The sequence below is a fragment of the Cuculus canorus genome, chromosome 1 (assembly GCF_017976375.1).
Source record: "Cuculus canorus isolate bCucCan1 chromosome 1, bCucCan1.pri, whole genome shotgun sequence".
NCBI classification, from domain to species: Eukaryota; Metazoa; Chordata; class Aves; order Cuculiformes; family Cuculidae; genus Cuculus; species Cuculus canorus.
In genome coordinates this window covers 168,723,585-168,746,089 of record NC_071401.1, presented here as the reverse complement: position 1 = coordinate 168,746,089, position 22,505 = coordinate 168,723,585, and the positions used below count along the sequence as shown (strand labels likewise).

Genomic DNA, 22,505 nt, shown 5'->3' with positions numbered 1-22,505 from the left:
GGGCTATGACAGGAAAGAAGCAGACGCCTCTTGCTGTAAGGCTGTGCGCTACGCTGAGGTGTTTGTACCGACTATTAAATTGAGATCCCTGGTGCTACAGCCTAATCTGATTTCTGAATCTCCACGGAAATGGAGCGCATGCACACGGGTTGTGACAGGCATTAGCAGATAGTCTGCAAACACAGTGAAACAAGAAGTTGAGGCTATATAAGGACTTTCTCAAAACTGCAGGGAAAATTTTCTTGCTACTGTCTCTGTGAAACACAGTGGTGACAACAGAGGTACATTTACAAACCTTGGGCCTGTGACCCCTCCAAGAAGTGGGAACTGCACCATTCTGGCCCCACACAGGTCAGCAGGAGGAGCAGCCTTGGCTGCAGCGCTGAGAAGCTGTCTCTGGAGAGGCACCCAGCACCTCATGCACCCCACCAGCACTTGGTTACCTTGTCAAGCCCAACTTTCAAGCCTGAGGTAGCAACTTAACATTAGGGGGTTAAGCAGGAAAAGCAGACATGCTTACCTCATCGTAATATTTCACTATGTATCTGTGGATTTCAATCAAGGCCACTTTCTCATTAAATTCATTTTCATGCTTCTAAAACAGAAAATAGTTCTGCTCAGATAGTTCTCCTTTTCAAAAATTCTAATATGAAAGAAAATGTTGTCACTTCTCCACCATACCTTAGATTCCTGAGTTAGAAATTCCTCAACCTCTGCAGTGGTCAATGGAGGCAGATCCCTGATGGCTTTATAGTACGCTTTCACCTCCTTCTTGTAGAGTGGAATGTCTTTAGCGTAGAGAAGTTTATTTGTTGGTGCTTCCTTAAAAGAAAATATTTGAAGCCTTGTCAATTTTCACAGCACAGATTTCCTAAGGTTCCACCTCCACACAGTTAATTGCATCTAATTGTGTCTGTTCTCTGTGTGACTCACATCTCTTTGTGGTGGTTATAAGCAAGGAATCAAGGTTATGAAATAAAGATGAAGACCGGGCGCAGGACCTCAGTAACAGTGCATTGTGTTTCACAACAGTTGCCATATTATTATTTCTATAGGCATCAGGAGCGATAAACATTCGTCCTTTACACGTATTTTTCTTTCTTACTTCCTCCTCACCCCGCCCAGGGCTTGAAAGATCGTGAAAGCTGAACTAAAGGGCTTGTGAGGCTGATATCCCACTTCCAGACAGGATACAGCCATGCTGTGGGAAGTTCCCCTAGGGTAGTATGCCAGAGAGCCTAACTAGATCCTGTGCTGGCAGAGGTTCCCCTAAAACTCTTCGGTTGCTTCTACTCCATTTGCTCAGGGGTTTGCGAGTGTGGAGAACTGACTGCCAGCTACGCACAGCCAAAGGGATTTATTTTTTTCTCTCCAGAGCTTCAGCAACCCAAGTCTGGCAAAAACCAGGCAGCTTCAGGCTCATCCGAGAAAATAAATGCTGATGTTTGTGTTAGGAGCTGAAGCCCCACCTGGAAACCAAGCTTTCATAATGTAAAAGTGGGGGCTGGTGGTTTCCTGTCGCTGTTCTAGTTTAAATTCTGGGGAATAAATGACACAGCCGTGTGATATCTTTTCACTAGTGTTTCTACTGTGTGATGAAATTATTTAAATGTTTGTTCCCTAGGTAGCTAAAGAATGCTTTAAGATAAAAGGCTAAAAAACATGAAAGTAATTTTAGTACTAAAAGGCCACAAGATGGTGTTTACTGCATTGCAAGCCTTTATCAGGTTTCAGCATTCCTTTTCAAATCGCTAATGGGAGCTGTTGTAGCAACAGTACTTCACAAAGGATGTTAAACATAGAAACCTAACAGACCATGCTCATTTGCAGTTTTTCTGTCAAGTGATTCAATTAGTTTTAATTCATGACACCTCACTCTTAAGATAAATAAGCATATTATTTGTTATTTACCTTTAGAAAATGAGCATTTCCTATCACATAGGAAATCAGTCCATTTTTATGGACTATTTTATTAGTCCATTATTATTTTTTTGGGCTAAAAAATTCTTTAGCCTGTTTTTCTTGGTAGTATGAGCCTGAACAAATGCTTTCTACTTCGGCCCAAAGAAAAGGAAAATACCCTCAGGAAAAATGAAGTACTTCTGATCCTCAGAGTTTCTGGACAGTGTACTAAAGAGCCTTTGAATGTAAAATTTCTGGACTTGTTACTCCAGCAAATAATTTTTCACGTAAAAAGGGAGCAGCTAATACATGTGAAAGGAACTATTTCAAAATTCAGAGGTCTTTTGAGTATCTTTATAGCTCCCAGTAGCTTACTATATGTGTTTTCTGCACATTGGTGTGTGGCAGACAAAATTCGGAGTACTTATCAATTTAAGTTAATACTTCGAAAACTTTTGTTTTAAAAATCTTTAAAGTTCATTAAAATCTTACAATTTCTACCCTTTTCCAGATATTCTATAAACACACTGCACAGAAACTAACTGCAGAGATGACAAGCAGCAGTTAGCTATAAATACGGCATTCTAGTTGCTGTATCTGTGTACTCCAGTGAATTCTTCGAAGTCTTGTGTGATGGAGCAACAAGGAATGGAAACCCAGCTTAATTAGGCCACTGACAGTTGTGCCTCTGATGTCAGCAGATCTCAGACTTCATTACCTTCCCCAGTGTCTGTTCTGCTAGAGAAAAGGCATCCATGAATGCTTGTGCAATTACAGACAAGCAGCCATCTATATGTGAAGTCTTCTTAATATCAAAGACAAACTGGGGATTCTTCAGTATGTTGACCCAGAAGCGAAGAGGAAGACTAAACAGAGAAAGAACAAGCATCATTAAAATTAATCACTCAGGTAGCATAACTGCTTTAAAATGGCAGTTTGATTGCACTGCACTCACGGGAAGCAACACATTTCTGGGCTGCTTATTCATGTGAAGAAAGGGATCAGGGAACAAAGGCTACAGAGCAAAGATATTAGTCAGTCACCCTTCCATCTCCATATAATGCTCAACCTGCAGGTACTGCTCTCTGAGCGTGAAGTCAGCGTGCAGACTCAGAAGTCCCGGGAGCTATGGTGGTTTTTATCGTATCTAATCAATACACTAAAATTAATGGGGACCACAAAGCCAAACCACATCTTCACTCAGACATGCCAAAATCTCATTTTTCTGACCACTGGTGACCTGTTCCATCTTGGCAACTACATTTTCAGAGTGCATGCAGTCCTGCGCATATTATACAGACATACCTGTTGGTTTTCCATATATGGACCACATCAGGGTCAGTAATTTTTTTGCTCTCAGCCTGGGCATCCAGAAAGTCAAAAAAGTACTTGATGGCAACTGGTGCTTTATTGTTGGGTAAACTCCAAATGCTCCTGAAGAGCTTTTCAACAACTGAATGAATTGCAACCTAAAAAGTGAGAAAACGAACAGTGCTTTTATTACACAAGAAAAGAACAGCATTTCTTGTCTCAGAGAGCTGCGTGTGCCCCTTAGCAATCACACACAGAAACTACTATACGCTTGTGGAAACCCTCTAGGCCATAGGTTGCTGGCAAACAAAACAGTCAGTAATAAAAATGCAACTACAAATACACCTTAATGAGCTGCTTTGAAATGTCACATGTCCTGTCACTTCACTGACGGGAGAATCGTGGTGAACTTTGTGATAAATTGTAGGTGGAAGGAATCACAAGTTGATTTTCCTGCACAAAGACTACATCAAACAACATCAACTCTTTAAATACATTGGCACTGTTGCTAAAGGCATTTGGAACTTGCGACTGGAAGTAAGAGGGAGGCAAGCAAAAGGATTTCAACCAGTTTTCTAGGGCACTGGTCTTCATGGTGCCATCTGAGACACACGTTGAACACATGTGCTCATCAACACTTCACAGTCAAGTGACCGTGGTACTTGATCTAATTCCAGGGTTACAGCTTTGGGTAGCATAGGAAGGCACTAAAATTAGAGAGAAGAACTGAAAACTGGGTATTTCTGATCCAGAAGTGAAGCTATTTGTCTCACAAAAACAAGGGCTTTGTTGCTGATGAACTCTCTGACACCATCACAAAAAAATTCATAAATAGACGCAATTAAAGGAAAACACTTGTTTCATGCTCTTATTCTTCACATCTGTTCTGAAGCTCAAGTTTAGCTCAATCTTCTCTCAATAAAAAGGATTTAAGTGTATCCCATGGCCTTGATGTGTTACTGGCCGGTGCAATTCACATGGCAAACTCTGCAACTGTGTCCGTGTGCATGTATGAGTGAGAGAGAGAGACAGACACAAAGAGACGTGGTTCCATGCAATTTCCTTTAGTGTATGGCATATGATGAGTGGAATTTCATAATGGAGGATATCACAGCACTATTGTTCAGAGCACTACCCTACTCTGGAGAACGAGATGATTACTTTAAAGCCCTTTAAAGGACTTTTTTTTTTAAGAGCCTGATCTTTTCTTTTGTACTTCATTCTTCACTCATAAGGTATTACTGGGTTATTCCAGCAGCTCCTAAGGGCTTATGTTACTTTCCACAGCAAATGAAAAATGACCAGTCTTCACTCTCACTCTGGGTAATGCCCCGAATTACTTCAGATGCTATCAACAATCTAATTAAATAATGATTGATAGATTTTTAAATGTGAGAAGGCCATAATCATCATCCCTCTAGGCCTCTTGTATCACACAGCTCTTAGGGTTGTGCACAGATTAATACTTCACATAATATGCTGTTGCGAAGAGTTTTACAACCCTTTTGAGTAAGACAGGAACAAGATGACATTACCGGAGGGAGTGAACAGGGCTTATTCCTAAGGAATGTGCATTGTATAAATTAGGTAATCTTATTACAAATCCTAAGGACCTTGTTTTTAAAATTAATTTAGCTATTTTGGATGTTTAATGTGAGACTATAAAGGATTATTTCATTTCATGGGCAGTATTTTGTGAAACTCTTTGGGAGCTGAAGCTCTGCAAATGCTAGTAGAGAGGAGATGTTCTCACTTTATGGGACTCAGTGGCAGAACTCACTTTCTATAAGCTCAATAACTACGTTTTTTTTGCTTAACCTGAGAAAAAAAGGTTGTGCTTACCGAGGAGATACAGAGTATGCGTAACAGACAATTTTAAAACTCTAGCATCAGAAAAACTGAAATGTGGCCATCTTTACAAATGATCATAATCCGTAGTTAGCACAGTGATTTTTATAGGCTACCTTTTTAGTTAACATTCGATACACATGCAGGAAGACTGTGTAATTTCTGCTTTATTTTCTACTTCTGCTGTGCCAAACTAGCGACGCTTAACAGGAGCCCTCCCTCAAAATAAGGCCTTTACAGTTTACCTTGGTTGACAGAAGCTTTGTCAGATACATTTCTTTCACTTTGAATTTTTGCTTTCCTTTGTGACCTGCTCCTTTCACATCCTTGTTTGCTTCAGAGTCTGGTAAAATCTGTCACAAAGAGATTAGAGGGATTACACAGATACAAATGCATCTCAGTATTAAACCTACCAATTAACAGTGTACTGGCTGAACTCACCAAATGACAGTGTTCATCCGAGTAGTCCACATCTAAACAACAGAAAGCAGAGAGCAAACAGGCATTAACGAAACACGCAGCTACAGCTGTGAATTCTGCTGGGCTCTGGACAGTGCAGGATGGTGCATGTGAGGATGCCAAGCAAGCAGGCTCAGTGTTATGCTTTCCTGCCTGCAGTGTGGGGGAAGCCTCTGAGAAACGCACAGGTCCTGGCTGACCTCCCCAATACCAACCCGTAGCTTGGACCACTAAGCTAAGGCATCAGCATCTGCTGCTGCTGGGGTAAGCTGGCAGCAAATCACAGCTCCTCTGAAAGGAGGACAACAGACAGCAGATGAGACGATTGCATTGCTTTACACTCTGTTAAGAGTACTCAGTTCAGACAGGCTGAGGTAGGCTGGAAAGGTGGCTGAAGAACATACAACCATGTTCTTGCCAAGGGAGAGAGCAATGCCATCCCAGTAACTTGCACCTCAGAGACACATCTCCCCTAACTTTAGATGTCCTCTTTGAAGGTGAGGTGAATGACAACACAGTAGGAGTGTCTTTTTCTTCCCAGGGGCTACAGGGAGCCCACCTTCCCTGAGCCATCAGCTGGGCTGGAGAAACCTGCATCACAGGTATAGATGTGCTGAACTCTCGAAAGCATCCTTCAGCTCCTCGAACCCTTGAACTCCTGACCTGCTGTTGTGACAGTCAAGTCAAAGCTTTCAGAAACACAGTAAGAGAATAAGGAAAATTCCAAAACTGCATTTTTTTGTTATGCCTGTCTCTGGACAGTGCACCGCTATGTCTGTGATGCTCAAGACTGGGCATCAGAGCAGGACGTGTTCCCTGTGGTGGCCTCACCAGTATGCACTTGGTGTCACTTGGGCTTCCCTGCCCTGCTTTCCTGCCTATGAGTCTGCACCTTCAAACACCCGTTTGTTGAGGACTCTAAAAGTAAGGAAGTCCTTCTATCCTTCTTTACTTTGCCTTCTTTCTCCTCCTAGTCCCACTGTGCCTGCCAGAGGCACAAAGTCAGGGTAACACAGCTCTTCATTTGGCTCAGCTATACCAAAATGCCTATTTTCCTGACCTCCTATTGACCAAAATGCAACCTGTCATAGTTCAGCTGTCTGCACTCCCAGGCCGTTCTCCACGAAAGATTAAAGAGATTACAGTTCCTTTTTTACCTGATCGGGTATTTGTCTTCTTTTTAAATACTTTTATGGTTGCTCCATTTGAAATCTGGAAGAAAAAAAACCAAACGTATCTTGTTGAAACAAAAGTGTCTAGAATTCACAAGACTCTCAGTTTCATTTCCTCTCTCAAGACCGCGGCAGTGCAGGAGTGCGCCAGTCTGCTTAGTGCTCCCCATGGTGTGCAGGGTTCTCAGCAGGCAGGCAGGGCTTTCAGACACAGGCAGTAGCTATGGTTTGTTAGCCTCACCTGGCAAGGTGAGAAGGTAGAAGTTCCAGAAGTTCCAACAAGCTGGCCTTTAAGGCTTTCCCATTTCTTTGCTTTTTCTGGATAAGCCCCTAACTGGACATTTTACTTTCATGTACTGCTTTGTGCTGCTTCTTGTACCCATCTTTCTACGGATTGCCTGGACTGAATTCTCTGGCTCCAATGCAATAGGATCTTCTGGGAAAGTGAAGAAGGGAGGGGAACACAGGGATGATTTCTCTTCTGGCCCCCTTTCCGCCAGCTCAGTCCATTCCAGAGCTTTCCCCCTTTGCCCTGTGGAGGGGCCATATCGAGTGTCTAGTCTAGTGCTCCCAAGAACTATTTTCAAACTTCAGTTCCCAAGTGAGCGAAATATTTAAGCCCCATAGACTGAAAGGTCAAGATCCATATCTAGTCACCTTGGGATTTCTAGGAAGAACTTCGCCCCTCCTTCCCTGAATTTATAGTGCTGCCAGGATAGTAACTATTATCTTTAAAAGAAACTGGCAAGTCAGCCTTTTATTGTCAAAGAGTAACTTGGAGAAAGAGAAAAATGGCTCCCACTGAGAAATACACCACTGCTCTGCTGTCAAATGCTAGGTCTTGCCAAGTGCTAGTATACTTCCCTCTATAATTACAAAAACAACTGGCCAGTTCTAGGAAGGGATCTCTGCCAAAATAATTTAAGTGTTTTTAAACCTTGGCAGTCAGCCCGGTGTGAGAAACCAGTTTAAACATTAAGATACTCTATCAAAAGCTGTGTCTTGCGCCAAAGAAATCTGCACTTACACTTGCTCCTGGAAAGTAAACGTAATTTATTTTATAAATACGATTTTTTGCAGGGTTTCCATTTATCATACAGTGCTTCAGAGCTCTTTCAGATAACACAGAGCACTTTAAAACCACACTACAGATGGGAACATGCTCTATGGCTAGCTTGTGAGGTGACACAAACACAGAGAAAACAAGAGTCCTCCTACTTAGCCCTGAAGATAGCTACAGGAACAGGGCTAACCAGAAGTTTACTCCTCCTTATAGTGGTATGAGCAGTGTGCTGTCTCCACACCCTCTCCAAGGAGCTGGAGAACAGCTCAGTGCTGATAATATATCAGCTCCTGTGCTGAGGGAGATGGACAAGGCTTGGAGGGAAAACTGTGCTTCCCTCTAAGAATCAGAAGCATTGCTACAGTGCAGCCATGATCCAAGCCCCAACCTTGGGCTTTATATCTGGGACAAGGGCTACTTTTAGCATTGAGCGGAATGTGCTTTCCCTTCTTTATCATTACTGCACTCGCCATACTTGCTGTTTCTTTGAAATCAACAATAAAAAATAAGAAGCCTTTATTTTTAGGTCCTGCTGCCTAAATCACTGTTCATGGTGGACTGCTCTCATGGGTACCTCAAAACATCCATACTTTATCAGGTGCATTAATGCAGAAGACAAACAGGGAGAGGGGGGATCTATTCAGATACAGACAGCATGTAATACAGATACTTAGCAAAAAAGAAGATGTAATGGTGTGGCTCTCTGCCTCTTTCTTGTTCTCCCTATAACCTCCTCTTCCTGTCCTCCCTATAACCCAGTTCCAGTTGCATGTTCAGATCACACACTCAGATTTGCTCTCTGTGGCTGACTCTGCTCCTGGGAAGTGTGATGCCGCTACAGGCTGAGAAATTTTGAGATGGGACAACAGATCTGAAAGCAGTTCTCCAGCTCTCTTCTTGTGTGGGAAATAGGACATGATGATAATCAGGAAATTTCTTGTCAAGGCTTGTGGCTATTCTCATGCAAACAGTAGTGCAGACCTCAGAAATAATCACATCAATAATTCTATTAGGAGACAAAAATTAGAGCAAAAGGAGCACACAAGTCATGGACACATGGAAGTCTAGTAAGTACAGCGGTTTTGTCTCCTATCAAAAACTACATAAAAATACAAACATCCCTTACTTGCACATTTTCAAAATCAGTGTAGAAACAAAGTCTGCTTTTTCAAGAATGGCTGGTGTTTCTGAGACCTTTACAACCCAACCCTCATGCTCCAGTATCTTAAGAAGACTTGACAGTTCTACCTATTTGCAAAAATCTGGTTACTTTCTTAGCATTTAAGGCTGGCAAACAAACAAAAAGCCAGAACTGCCACAAAACTCTAGGCACTGTTGAATTCTAAGCTGGAATTCCTCAGGCAATGTTACTATCTGTATGTATATATGTATATACACTGTGTATGCAATGTTTCCTCTTCTTTGCTGACTAAATACCCTTGCATTCCTTTTTGCATTCATATGTATACAAGAAAATACACTAGATACACTAATGGCTGATACTTACCACTAAGCCAGTCTCTAAAATGCCACTAAGCTCCTGCCTAAAGTGTACATTATTTTGCCACTGTCAGAAAAAACAAACTAAAATATGTAACACAGACAACCAGCACAATTTCCATAAGGCGGCTGCTAAGCTATAATTAGTGTAGTTACAGCTTTGCAGAAACAACTGAACCTCCAACCTAACTTGCATCTGCCTGTAGAAACCACAGAGGAAAACAAGGGCTTGGACAAAGATACCCAGGGATGGCAGTGACCAACTGGAGCAGACTTGTTTGCCATGGCTCGTCATGTGCTTGGGAAATGCAAAAATCTGCCAGGTAAAACTAGGGAGCACTTGCAATAGCTGCCTGCAGTGAAGTGGGCGGCTACTATCATGTTAGACAGAAGTTCAAACATATAATTGGATTCAAATCTATTTTGACCTTTGTTGCATAGACTCGGACCCTGCTGCTACAATGGCCTAATTTGTACAAAATCTTTACCAGGGAGGGAAATCCCATCCTAATCTACAGACAAGATTCAAGAAAGACAAAGGAAAAGCTGTGATTAAGCATGGGATGGTGACTCAAAATATCTGGGTTCACCACTGCCTCCCTGGAAAGTGAGTAGAGCAACAAACGCCTACAGAAATCTGTAAAGTGAGTCCAAATGAGCTTGCTACAGATCTGAGTAGCCTTGTCTTAAGCCCAAGCTACAAACAATTCTGCTAGGAGTCCTTGTTCCTCGCTGTGGGTGGCACAATATTTGCTCCTGCAGACAGCAATGTGTTCAGGGCTGGCTCAGGTTTCTCAGCACCATACTGTTTTGCATGGCACAGACCTACACTCATCGGCAAATCTTGTAAATTAGTAAAAACTGAATATCATGTTAAGGTCAGACTTTCAAATTCAACAATAAGGCAAAAAGAAAGCTCACTAAAGGCACTCAGCATACTAACTTCATTTCCAAAATCTATCTGTAGCATCAAAATGTGAGCTACTGTATCACCTGAGGCAAATAATCTGTTCTACGTTTAACCCCAGCCTCTCACCCTGTTTTGACCAGTGTCAGTGGAAACTCCTTAGACAGGCAATGCTGCTTTCTGTGCTTTTGCAATGTGCTACATCCAGGAGGACTCTGCCACCAGTTGCTACCTTGTGTGTTCTTCCAGTGATGGACAGATTATTGCAGCACTGAAAATGACTGGTTTACAGGTGCAATTGGAAGTGGAGGGGAAAACTTATGGTACAGGTGGCGACAATACATGGAAGCAGGAACAAAGAGCAAAAGGAAAGGGGATTGACACAGGAGGTGTCACAGTCTACCTGATATGCTTAAACTAAGCAACCCTGCAATAAGAAAACATCCAAAAAGTAACAGAAAACATGACTCATTGGCAAGAAAGTCATGTTACACATTTCTTTCCTTCTGTTGATGATGCTCAGCTATCTCTTCAAGATTTTGATCAATTAAGATACTTCTGTGCAGACAGCATTTGGGAGCTGAGGAGAAACTGCTTCTCGATTTATTGGTATGGCTCCCATGCTTACCTCGTAATGACCGATGGTATTTAGCTTCCTTATCCCATCCTCCATCACCTCTGAGGAGCCATCAATATCTAACAGTTCTCTTGACTGCTCCTCAGACATAAGTTCTGCGGGATGACAGCAACAAAAAACAATTACATCCCAATGGCATTCTCATTGTACAGATGCTCGTAAAGAAAACAACACCTAATTATCTTTGGACCAGTAGCTCCTAACTGAGCTGTTTCTCTCTGTCCTTGTGCTAGGTCACATGAGAGTGGTTTTGCACTCCCACACTATAGATTTCTTTTCTACTGTGACAGCCTGGATGGCTTCTGTTACTGAAGGCTATTGGCACTACATTTAGTCTTGGTCAAGGCAGAGTTTTTGATGGTGCTTTCACCTAATCTAGCTCTTCTGTTGCAGAGGCATGACATGGTGTTACGGTCACGTTGGAACCAGAAGAATCACTAAAATCAGCTGTAGGAGACTGAAAGTATTTGTAAAGGGTGGTCAGGCACTGGTGGTGGATTTAAACATCAGATACAAAAGTAAATTACCCTCACTTGCTGACATAGCGTCTGAGAAGGTGAGGAAATATCAACATCTTAGGGAGCAAGTCCAAAAGGTGACAAATGCCACAATGAAGAATTTGTTAGATTTCCTGCTGCAGCACATGGGAAGTGGTATGGTAGCAACTATAGGGTTTTATCTGACCTTGAAAACCTAACGAGAAAAGGTGGCTCAACTCATCTGCTGGAATGGCCTTATTTACAGCCTGTAGATATTGTATGTATCCTTGTGAGTCAAACGTGAACTATTAAATAAACCTAGCCTGACTGTAAATAAATGATATTTGTGGGTTCTCCTGATGAAGGGAAATGTAGGCCTCTTGGAAGGAAGGGCGGTAGGAGGGATAGTAGGTAGGGACTAAAGTACTTGGTAATTATTACATGTCATCTTGCCTGCTGACAAAATTTATCAACCAGCTGTACTCAGGTGGACAGACCACCTCACTTAACCCAGAAAAGGAACATATATATCATACTTGTTCAATAAATATGTGTTAGTTAACTGCATGCTGAAATGCTTGCAGAAGCAAAGCAGAAGAGTTCCAATGCTCTAAATGGTAGCATAAATGATCTAGTATTTCTCTATAAATTCCTTACAAAGGCTGTGTTCTGCCTAAACACTAAAAATGAAAGCCAAAGGTAGGAATTCTTCACAAGGAAACTCCACAGACAGACCAGTGAACTCCATGAAAATATAACACAGTGACACTCTCTTACCAAGACCAACTTCATCCAGCTGAAGACCATAGAGAAAGCCATTCTTATTAAGGAAAGCCTGAAGACTCTTCTCTTTGGCTTGGCCTATGGTGTCACAGTCCAGAACATTAACTTGGATAGTTTGACAGGCATCTCCACTCTCATTTTCTGGGATTTTTTCAAAGATGACGTTCATGGTCTGGGGAAATAAATACATGTTATTCTGACTTACAGGGAAACCTACTCCCAATGGCAAAACCTGAGAGATTTTCAGCATACTTATAATTAAAGCTATTTCAAATAAAGATTATTTGAAGGGCTTACACAAAGAAGCATTTAGAATTCCTCATGTCGAAAGAATCAAATATACATAGTTATATGTTTCCTACAGTGTATTTTGTAGTCTGCTTTTGTGCAAATCTGTTTCAGTGAATTACCAAAAAAAGACAGGAGACCAGGAAAAATTACAATGCATGTTCTAAAAAAAGCAGATCTTTTATTTAAAATGAATACCTTAAAAATGAAACTGCAAGCAACTACAGATCTGATAAGGTTGCTAAGTAAATCGTCATGGTAAGGATGATTGATTTTGAGTGGATAGGAAGCAGTGTTAAAATGCATATTTACACCAAGAGATTTTGCTGAGTACCTCATATTATACAAAAAAATACACCTCCCCTGGAGACATTAATGTCTGTCTGCATATAGCTGTGTCTCTCGAGGCAGCAGAGACAGGGCCACTGCAGTCAAATGGGAAAGCATGTTGCAGCAGACAGAACCCAAAGTGGACCTGATCTGCACAGAAAAGAGAGATTTATTCTACTATTTCTTACTGCAGGTCAGACACCTCCACAACCTGTCCAGTTACAAGATCCCTGCCCTTTACCTCACAGGTCCTCTTAGCTGGGACACGACTCATCTGCTAGGCTGCACACAAGGGGATTATGGGCTAGAGGGAAGCACCAATGAGACTGGGTGACCACCTCCAGGTAGTGTTTTCAGTTGGGTCATATTTCTGGTCAGATCAGGCAGATCAACTGACAAAAGGCAGGGAAAAAGAGATGAGCACAGAATTGCTAGTGTCAAGAGATAATAACAATAATTTCCAATGCCACAGCCTTCTCCTTGCAGAGAGATCACTGTTCAGCTACATGGATACAGATGTTCTGCCTTGAGACAGAATTAAGTGTTTTAGGTGCCGGCACTTGACTGCAAGAGGTATAGGGAAATCTACATACTTGAACCATTCTGGGTATTGGACATGTCTGGTATAATACACCTTTTAATTGAAATGTGAGCACTGCAGGTGTGACTTAGTAAAGGAGTGATTGTTAAAAGAGGAAGCAACCAAAAAAAATTTTTTCCCTGCTGTCATGCGAAGGAAAGAACTTCTGTCCAGGTTGCTGCAGGGACAACTCTTCTCTTTTCTTAGAAAAACAGGGAATTATAATAGTTGTAGAATGCTATTTTCTGCTTTATTACCCAGCAAGAGTGAAAATTGTGACACACTGATGGTGAAAAAAAGTCATCCAATGATAAAGAAATGAACTTTACCGTTTCTACAGAAGCAAAAACATTATTAAAAACAGGATTGCAAAACTACAAAGATCAGGGTTTAACATAAACTAGGATGTAACTGAAGTAACTGAGAATAACTTAATCAGGACACCAAGATGTTTAATTGTGAGGAAAATGAGTCCATGGAGAGGACAGACGGAACAAAAGAGGAGGAGATGGGGAACGGTGCCTGCAGAAGAAGAAACAGACTGGATGCCACGCCTCAGGTTGGGATTTCATGTGGAAAATTAGCAAAAAAATATATTGGCACAGGAATGATGGAGTCATGCTTGGTTGGGCTCACAGACCAAGTGAACAGACAGCAGTCCTGTCCTTGACATTGATTGCCCTGGGGTCATGGTCTTATCATATGATAAAAATGTGGACAGGATCTAACTGTATTTTGTCTTTGGAAAACTCATTTATCACAGTCTTCCTCTTCCAGTCTCTGAACTGATTTTCTGGAGCAGCTATTCCCACTTTTATTGATGTTGATTCATCTTTACATCCTTGGAAGCATTTCTTCCTTTAGTTGATCCTTTCCTCCTAACATTATTCCTGCACTGCAATATTCATGTTCCTGCTTCTCCTTCATATCCTCTTCCTTTCAGGCTGTCAAAAGAAACTGTCTTTTTCTCTGCTGCAATTCCCTTTCAGCACATGCTCGCACACAGATTGCACATAAATGTGCAGCCTTTTCAGTTATTAGCATGCGAGTGTCCTTCCATCCCTGCTAAACTCATTGTAGGATGACAGGACTGTAAAAAGAGAGTAGCAGTCCTTTATGTAGATGGAATACAAGTCATTTATGGACTCCTTAATCGAAAGTATCCATAACGTGAGGATAATAACAACACTTTACCACTCAAAAAAGTGGTCAGATACTTAAACACATAAAAGTCTCTAAACCAAGAGAGCCAGACAGTTTTGTTGATACGATTTCCTGCAGAATTTAATTTTAAGTGACGAAGCAATTGATGGGGAGCTAGGAAAGCCAATTATTATTAAGTCTTCCCTCTGTAGCTGAAGTTTTCATAAATCAGATTCAACCTGTCTGACAGCACAGTCCCTGGCTTTATAAACCATTAATCAGAAGCTGACAGTCACAATCATTGCATTTAGACACAAAGTGTAGAACTGGGAAAAGAATCTGAAATTACTGTAAAATCGTGAAAGCCCTTTTTTGATCAGCTCTGAAGGTCAGAAAGCATTTAAAAGAAATCACCGGAGGACCCATGGAAGTCATGAAGAAACATCATCAAGCCCATTTCTAAGCTCCCTCACTTTGCAAAGGAAACCAAAATACAAGTTAACCTAGGGAAGATTCAGGAGGAAATTACAGGACATGTGGTTCAACTTGGTAAGATCTGGAATTGACACTTCATGCATTAGAAATTAGTGGTCAGCAACGCAAAATCACAGTGCTCTTCAGCAAAGGCTTAACACAGGCTACAGGAATTGTTAAAGGCAATTTAAGGAGAACAAGGCAAGCATCTGCAACTACTTGTACAGGAACTAGCTTGGAAGATAGGAACAAATGGAAGCTAGAAGATAGGAACAAATTTTAACAACATTTTTTCACTCACGCAGTGACAGAAATAATGACATTTGAAGACAATGATTACAGATATTTTTTCAAATTTGTAGTTTTCTTGGAAATTAGTAAAGCTGTTAATAACCATAGCAGATAATATGAGATGTGGTTTAGTAAAGAAATGTGATAATACTGTGTTTTCTTAGAAGTAAAGAAAAATCATCTGAGATATTAAAGGATTCTTATTGATTACTCTGGTCTCTATTCAGCTATGCATCTCAACAAAGCATATTTCCATTTATCAGACAGACGGAAAACATAAGAAAACATTTTGATAGGAAAAAGTTAGAGAATTTATATGAAGGAGACAGCACCATAACATACAGCACAACAAAATTGCCTCAAACCTACTCCTGTCTCCCAGACTGTGAAATACAACAAATGGGAGAAGTCAGATTGGTTGTATGATCCTGTCGTAGAAGCCAGTACAGTTACACATGAGGAGGTTATACAGCAGCTAACAAATTCACATCGCAAATATTACACGGGTTAAAGTTAGGCTAGATGCGCACTAAGCAAAGCAAGGGTCGTACTCTCAATGCTACCGTATGGTACTCAAACTCTATCTAATTCAGAAGACTCCCCTGTAGACAACATCTGCACTGCTCACTTCCCAGGGAGGGCTGTTGTGTCATTGTCTGCAGACAAAAATCCCCATATGTCACATAATTTTAATAGCTTCCTTATCTCTCACAAAGTGTGACTAATAATACCACAACCGTGGCATCTTATTATGAAATTGGGTTCCCTGTCTCCGCTTTACACCCTTACAGCCCTCCCACTTCTTTTAACACCCTTCTTTTAACTCATAAAGCAGTTGAACACTTTAAACAACCTTCCGCCATGTGGCTTTGCTTCACTTTCAGTAAAAGGCGGTTGGCTGAACAGGTGAATTAGATAATTTCTTCCAATCTAAAAATACAAACTCATTTCAGCAAAGAATTCAACAACAGTGACTACTCAAAGGAATGCAGGAGCACCAAGTGCACCACATGAAGAAATCTCCCCTGTTTTTTAACAGGAGAGATTCCACTGAGAACTTCACCCATGCCCGGCTGGCACTGTGCAGCTTTTCTATTTAAGATGAAACACTTCAGTGAAACGCTAACACTCAGCTGTGCACTGCGCTTTTTCATCAGTCACTGAGCAAATTATCCACCGAAGAGTGCAGCTGCTTGTCTGCCTGTGCGAATGCAGTCTTGCTTCCTCAGGCTGTGAAAAGGCTCCATGACACATCCAAGACTCTTTCAAGGAGGTTCTGTTTCTCAATACTCAAACACAAGCACAGCATGAAACCACACAGCTCCTCAGCTCATACTGGACCAGTGCTTCGAGAAGCATCTCTCTGCTTGAGTATTTACTTCAGTAGCCCATCCCTGTTCAACATCTGACCCTCTCCAACAGTAAGGCATTGGCTGGTCCCAGGGTCTGTGACCTTTTAAAAAAAGGCATGGGGCTCAGCCATGGTTCCAAAACCAACACGTTTCTTAGTTCTCTTTTTTTCCCCCTGTTAGAAATGGCTTAAATTTTAGAAAATCTCTCCTGTCCTTCCTTCTTTCTCTAAGCCCAGTGCTTCTTCCTTCTCCTGCTCCAAGAGTTTATCTGTGTAGAGGTGTGTTTAGGAGAAGACCTGCGGAGCTCCCCTCGATTTTTAGGAGCCTGTGTATATAATGCTTTTATTGGTTTGGAACTGAAGCCGCAGTGCTGAAAAGAGATTTGCATGCAGCATGCCTACAGCCTTGTTTGTGCCCATGATTTCAGAGCTGAACTCACTACCAGATGCATTCCTACATCTTCAAGCGCCTACATAGCTTTAAAATTTGGACACTGAGTGTCTGCAGATGTGCTTCAGTATCTTTCTATCACCCTGGGTTTGGCTGTGTTCTTATACTTTGCTCTGGACAGGTGGGTTCTAACACACTGCTGTTGGAAAGGAGTAAAATAAAATACCAACAAAATCCTGCAAGACTCGTAATGTAACTACAGTGAGCAAATGTGCAAATGCATTTGAAAACTCAGTTCAGAATTTATTCTATTTAGAAAACAAACCTGACAATTCTTTAGGCAGAAATTTTCTTCTGCCTATCTGTACACTCATGGGTCCTTCATGTCATTGCAGTGCATGTGAAGTGGAGTTGGTAAGAGAAGAAAAGCTGACTCCTTCCACTCTAGTATCCTATAAAACGCTAATCTCGAAAAAAAACCCAAACATGCACAGCTGGCCTGCTTCCCCATCCCAGATAGCCACACTGTTCCACCTAAATCTCTTTCACAGCACAGTGTTAACCTTAGACAAAACATCAAATAAAACTGTTTCTCTGGCCAGCCAGAACTAGTCCTTGGGCTTCATCTCTGTAATTTTACTGCAGGATCCTCTTTCCTTTTCTGATGGCTTAAAGGGAACATTGAGCCACTTCCCAACTAAGTCATTAAACTGCTGAACCTTAGCAGGGAAATCTGACTTATTAATCCTGTAACAGTATCACTATCTCCTATTTGAAAGCAGGAATATGAAGTATAAAGGCAACAAGCAAAGTTCAAGAATGGCTATCTTCTCTCTCACTTCCTCATCCACCTGCAGACAGCCTTCCCCACCAACACCACGTCCTTCAGACCACTTCTCCTCTCTCCTCTTCGCTGCAGGCTGCCCACAAAACCCTGTCGGTGACTGCATGCACAGAAGTAGCACTAGGAAGGCAGTGTTCAGCAGTTTCCGTGTCAGCTATTCCCCCAAGGTGCTCTCAGTTTGAATTTGTGCTATAAATAAGAGAAGTCAATCAATTCCACAGGACCAGATGTTCCTGAAGTCTACTAGTAACAGGCATATTGAGCTTGCTTGAAAATTGTTGCTCCAAGCTAACTACTGGGTTTTGTATCCTATGGCTATATATAGCAATGTATTTAAACTTACCCTGGATGCCAACTGTATGCGAGAATGCAGTGTAGAAACAAAGAAACCAAAGATACGCTACTATGTGTTTGATTTTTAGTCACAAAATTCCTTTACCAAATGCACACTGTGGTAATTGAGTTTGAAGTACCTTCAAATGAAGCTTTCAACAACAGCTTTGTAAATAGCGATAAGAAGATTTGACTACAACTTTGTCAGTTCAAGAACTTTCAGCAGAAATTCAGAAATGTTTCACAGAAAGGTTGTGAACTTCCTACATGACCCAGGGAGCTAAGTCCAATGGATTGCTGACCAACCAACATTTCCAGGGTCATGTAGTCTACTCCAGTATGTGGCATCCTAGGACCTCCAGGTTCTTTCTACAAAAATGGAAGATGGGCAGACCTGGAAGCTCCAGCCCTACCTGAGGCTCAGGCTATAGGCTCTGAAAAGGACTGAAATCTCCTCCAAAGCCACTTGCAGTATCGCTGTCTTGGCAGTTGCTGCCCTGGCAGTTTCTGCTGCCAAGCTCTGCAGCCCGCTATCCAGTCAAACTTCTCATTATCCTAAGTATGTCTGGTAAATCTGACAGAAAGCCACGAGTTAAGAAGCAAGAAAGCTATGGAAGTGACTCAAGATTTTTAAGTTCTCAGACTCAAAATCACTTGGAAATTCTGGAGGGAAAAAGTCCTTCTTAAAGAAGTCACAATTTTTACATGCTCAAAGTTCAATAATCCTTGCTGTCCTTTCTCCCTTCAGTGTCAGAACGACAATCAGTAAAGGAATTCCAGCTTTCAAAGAATTCTGAGTGCGACTGTGAAATAGGAAGCACTTCACAGCTGCTTTGAGAGAGGCAAGCAATTTATGATAAAGTGCAAAAACATTGCTAGATTTCCCAGATACCTTGTTTTTAACCAAGCAACTAATTAAAATCCACCACACTGTAACCTTGCAAATTTGGAGCTAATTTGGAGCCAACAGCATGGAATCCTATAGCAAATTATTGCTGCCTGAGGATTACCACAAGTAAATGCAAACAAAAAATAAAACCTCTGCATTCCATTCTTTCATTCATTGGAAAAGTGTAATTTAGTATAAATTCTAAGCATATGTTTATATTCCTTTAAAATAAGAAGAAATTTTAATACCCTGAGACTTGAGACTTGATTAAACCTAACATTTGGTGATTAAAGCATACTGCAAAGCAAAGAGTGAATGCTATTTGTGGAGTGTATATTGATGAAATACCAACTAGATAAACCTTATTGTATTTTGGAACTTTGTCAGCAATAACAGTTTTATTATCAGCGTATCACCTTAGTATCTAAGAACTCTAATGCAGCTTTCTAGAAAAAGAGAAAACACAGTAGTTGTCCATGTTTGGAAGGAACACAAGCTGGCAAACATACCACTGTTTTGAATTCAGACACTTGCCACAGCAGCCAGTCTTCATTAAGTGTGTACAGGGCTTTGCAAGTTATCGCGTCAACAGGTCCTTTGTTTATCCTCTGATTGAGGGTTGTCACGAGCAAATAGAAAGGTTCACCAATTGTCTCCTAGGGCATGAAACAAACACGAGGAACATGTTTAATTTTCTAATTATTAAATGGTCATGAATAACTAGGAAAAAAAATAAAGCGTAAAATATTAAGTTATTTCCTTTTAACCAACCTATTATCTTGCAATTAGAAAAGAAAATCCCACTGAGCAGATTTATCTAGTTATTTGTTTAACCTCCATCCTTTGCTTTTTGGTGTGAAAGTCTCATGCAAATAGCCAGGGACAGCTGGAGTGTGTGGCAAGACAACTCACAGCCCCTTGCTGTGCACAAGCACTCTACAGACAAGCTGCTCCTACTCCACCTGGCAGACGTTTCCTAGTTCCACCAGAGTGGGCGGGGGGTGAGACATGCATGTGTTCACACATACACTTCAGCTATTTCTTCCTTTTTCAGTCCTGTGAGAAAACAAGCTAACAACTAGTTTCCTTCTGAATTGGCACCTCCCCTTGTTGTCCCTGAAAAAAAGCCTTGGGAGCAAGCTGGTGAGACGTACACTGGTGCATCAGTGAAAAAGGGAATGAAACTGTGGTTTCCCTGTCCTGCCTGAACCCCAAGCTTCAGGAAAGCACCTGAGAAAGGAAGGGTGGATCATTGTTTTCATGTGATGCCATTCCTGCAGCCTGGCTAAAGCATCTCACTAGCACAGCTCTGTAAAAAAGACTGGTGTGTTGAGATTAAATCTCTGACAGTTCCTTGGCTCTCTCGTGGGGTTTCAGGAAACTAGTGTGAGCTGCTGAGTCTCAAACAATTCTGTTGCTGTATTAACGCAAGGACTGATGAGAGATACTAACAGTGCAATACCATTACACTAGTAAGAGAGACAGAAAGCAAACCCAAGCACTGGAACCAAGTACAAAGTGCTACCAAGCGGGCTAAAAGAAACAAACAGTAAAATGAAAGAAAATTCTTATTTTGTTTCCATTCATTTAGTTTAGTTCTTGAAATCTGCAATGCTGTGTGGAGGTTAAAAAGTTTGGAAAGAATCTTAGTTTTCCAAAAGATGGTATTCCTTAAATCTCTATTACATGGTAGCTTTCCAATAAATTGCACAGAAAGGTACAGCTGCATTTTCTATTCCTGAGAGAACGGGCAGATGTGGTTGCCAAGCCACTCTCCATGATATTTGAAAAGCCATGGCAGTCAGGAGAAGTCCCTGGTGACTGGAAGAAGGGTAATGTTGTGCCCATTTTTAAAAAGGGTAGAAAAGACGATCCTGAGAGCTACCGAACTGTCAGCCTCACCTCTGCGCCTGGGAAGATCATGGAGCAGATCCTCCTAGACGCTATGCTAAAACACATAGAGGGCAGGGAGGTGATTAGAAGCAGCCAGCATGGCTTCACCAGGGGCAAGTCCTGTCTGACCAACTTGGTGGCTTTCTATGATGGGGTAACCGCAGCAGTGGACAATGGTAAACAGACAATGTGATCTATCTGGACTTCAGTAAAGCCTTTGACAAAGTCCCACACAACATCCTTCTCTCTAAATTGGAGAGATATGGATTTGATAGGTGGATGGTAAGGTGGATAAGAAACTGGTTGGATGGTCGTATTCAGAGAGTAGTGGTCAATGGCTCCAAGTCCAGATGGAGATCCGTGACAAGTGGTGACCCTCAGGGGTCCATACTGGGACCGATGCTATTTAATATCTTTATCAATGATATAGACAGCGAGATTGAGTGTACCCTCAGCAAGTTTGAAGATGACACCAAGCTCAGTGGTGTAGTTGCCACACCAGAAGGACGGGATGTCATCCAGAAGGACCTGGCCAGGATAGAGAATTTGGCCTGTGAGAACCTCATGAGGTTCAACAAGGCCAAGTGTAAGGTCCTGCACTTGGGTTGGGGCAAACCCCATTTTCAGCACACAATGGGGGATGACGTGCTTGAGAGCAGGCCTGCGGAGAAGGACTTGTGAGTGCTCATCGATGAGAAGCTCAGCATGAGCCAGCAATGTGCACTCACAGCCCAGAAGACCAACCGTACCCTGGGCTGCATTGAAAGAAGTGTGGCCAACAGGCTGAGGGAGGTGATTCTGACCCCTCTCTTTCCCTCTTGTGAGACCTCATCTGGAGTATTGTGTCCAGTTCTGGAATCCTCAACGTAAAAAGGATATGGAGCCGTTGGAAGGGGTTCAGAGGAGAGCTAAAAAGATGACTGGAGGGCTGGAGCACTTTCCCTGCGAGGACAGGCTGAGAGAGTTGGGCCTGTTCAGCCTGGAGAAGAGAAGGCTCAGAGGACATCTTATAGCGACCTTCCAGTACCTGAAGGGGGCCTACAGAAAAGCTGGAGAAGGGCTATTCGTAAAGGCTTGTGGGGATAGGACCAGGGGGAATGGGTATAAACTGGAGTGGGGCAGATTAAGGCTAGACATTAGGAAGAATTTCTTTACCATGAGAGTGGTAAGACACTGGAACAGATTGCCCAGGGACATTGTGGATGCCCCATCCCTGGAGGTGTTCAAGGCCAGGTTGGATGGGGCCTTGGGCAGCCCGATCTAGTGGGATATCCCTGCCCATAGCAGGGGGGTTGGAACTAGATGATCTTTAAGGTCCCTTCCAACCCTAACTACACTATGATACTATGATACTATGATTTTAAAAAGTATGTCAGTCTCAGTATCACAACACATCTCATGGCAATGAAATAACATCTGACATGAGAAAAGGATATGCTAGAATTGCAAGACTACCCAAATCTCAGCCAAATAAACGACATGATCATGGCTTACAGATGCGCTCTTTTCCTACATCCCACTGATAATAGCTAGCTAAGTCACCTAAACTAGAAAAGTACACATTAATAATGTTAAATGCCAGATTGAACGTTTTAAACTGATGCCTCTAACGATTCCTATGGAAGAAATAATTTTAG

The 22,505-nt window shown here is 41.9% G+C and overlaps 1 protein-coding gene across 1 annotated transcript in view; it reads right to left on the bottom strand.

The window, feature by feature from the left end:
* The window catches only part of PLXNC1 (plexin C1), a 73,410-nt gene that overhangs the window by 4,417 nt on the left and 46,488 nt on the right, over positions 1 to 22,505 (bottom strand). The window contains exons 21-30 of the mRNA XM_054054629.1: positions 19,485 to 19,631; positions 12,056 to 12,233; positions 10,791 to 10,894; positions 6,678 to 6,732; positions 5,503 to 5,534; positions 5,307 to 5,414; positions 3,208 to 3,371; positions 2,621 to 2,768; positions 682 to 822; positions 521 to 595 (exon numbers count right to left, since the gene is read on the bottom strand). Coding sequence (XP_053910604.1) covers positions 521 to 595; positions 682 to 822; positions 2,621 to 2,768; positions 3,208 to 3,371; positions 5,307 to 5,414; positions 5,503 to 5,534; positions 6,678 to 6,732; positions 10,791 to 10,894; positions 12,056 to 12,233; positions 19,485 to 19,631 — 1,152 coding nt within the window. The remainder of the gene's footprint in view (positions 1 to 520; positions 596 to 681; positions 823 to 2,620; positions 2,769 to 3,207; positions 3,372 to 5,306; positions 5,415 to 5,502; positions 5,535 to 6,677; positions 6,733 to 10,790; positions 10,895 to 12,055; positions 12,234 to 19,484; positions 19,632 to 22,505) is intronic.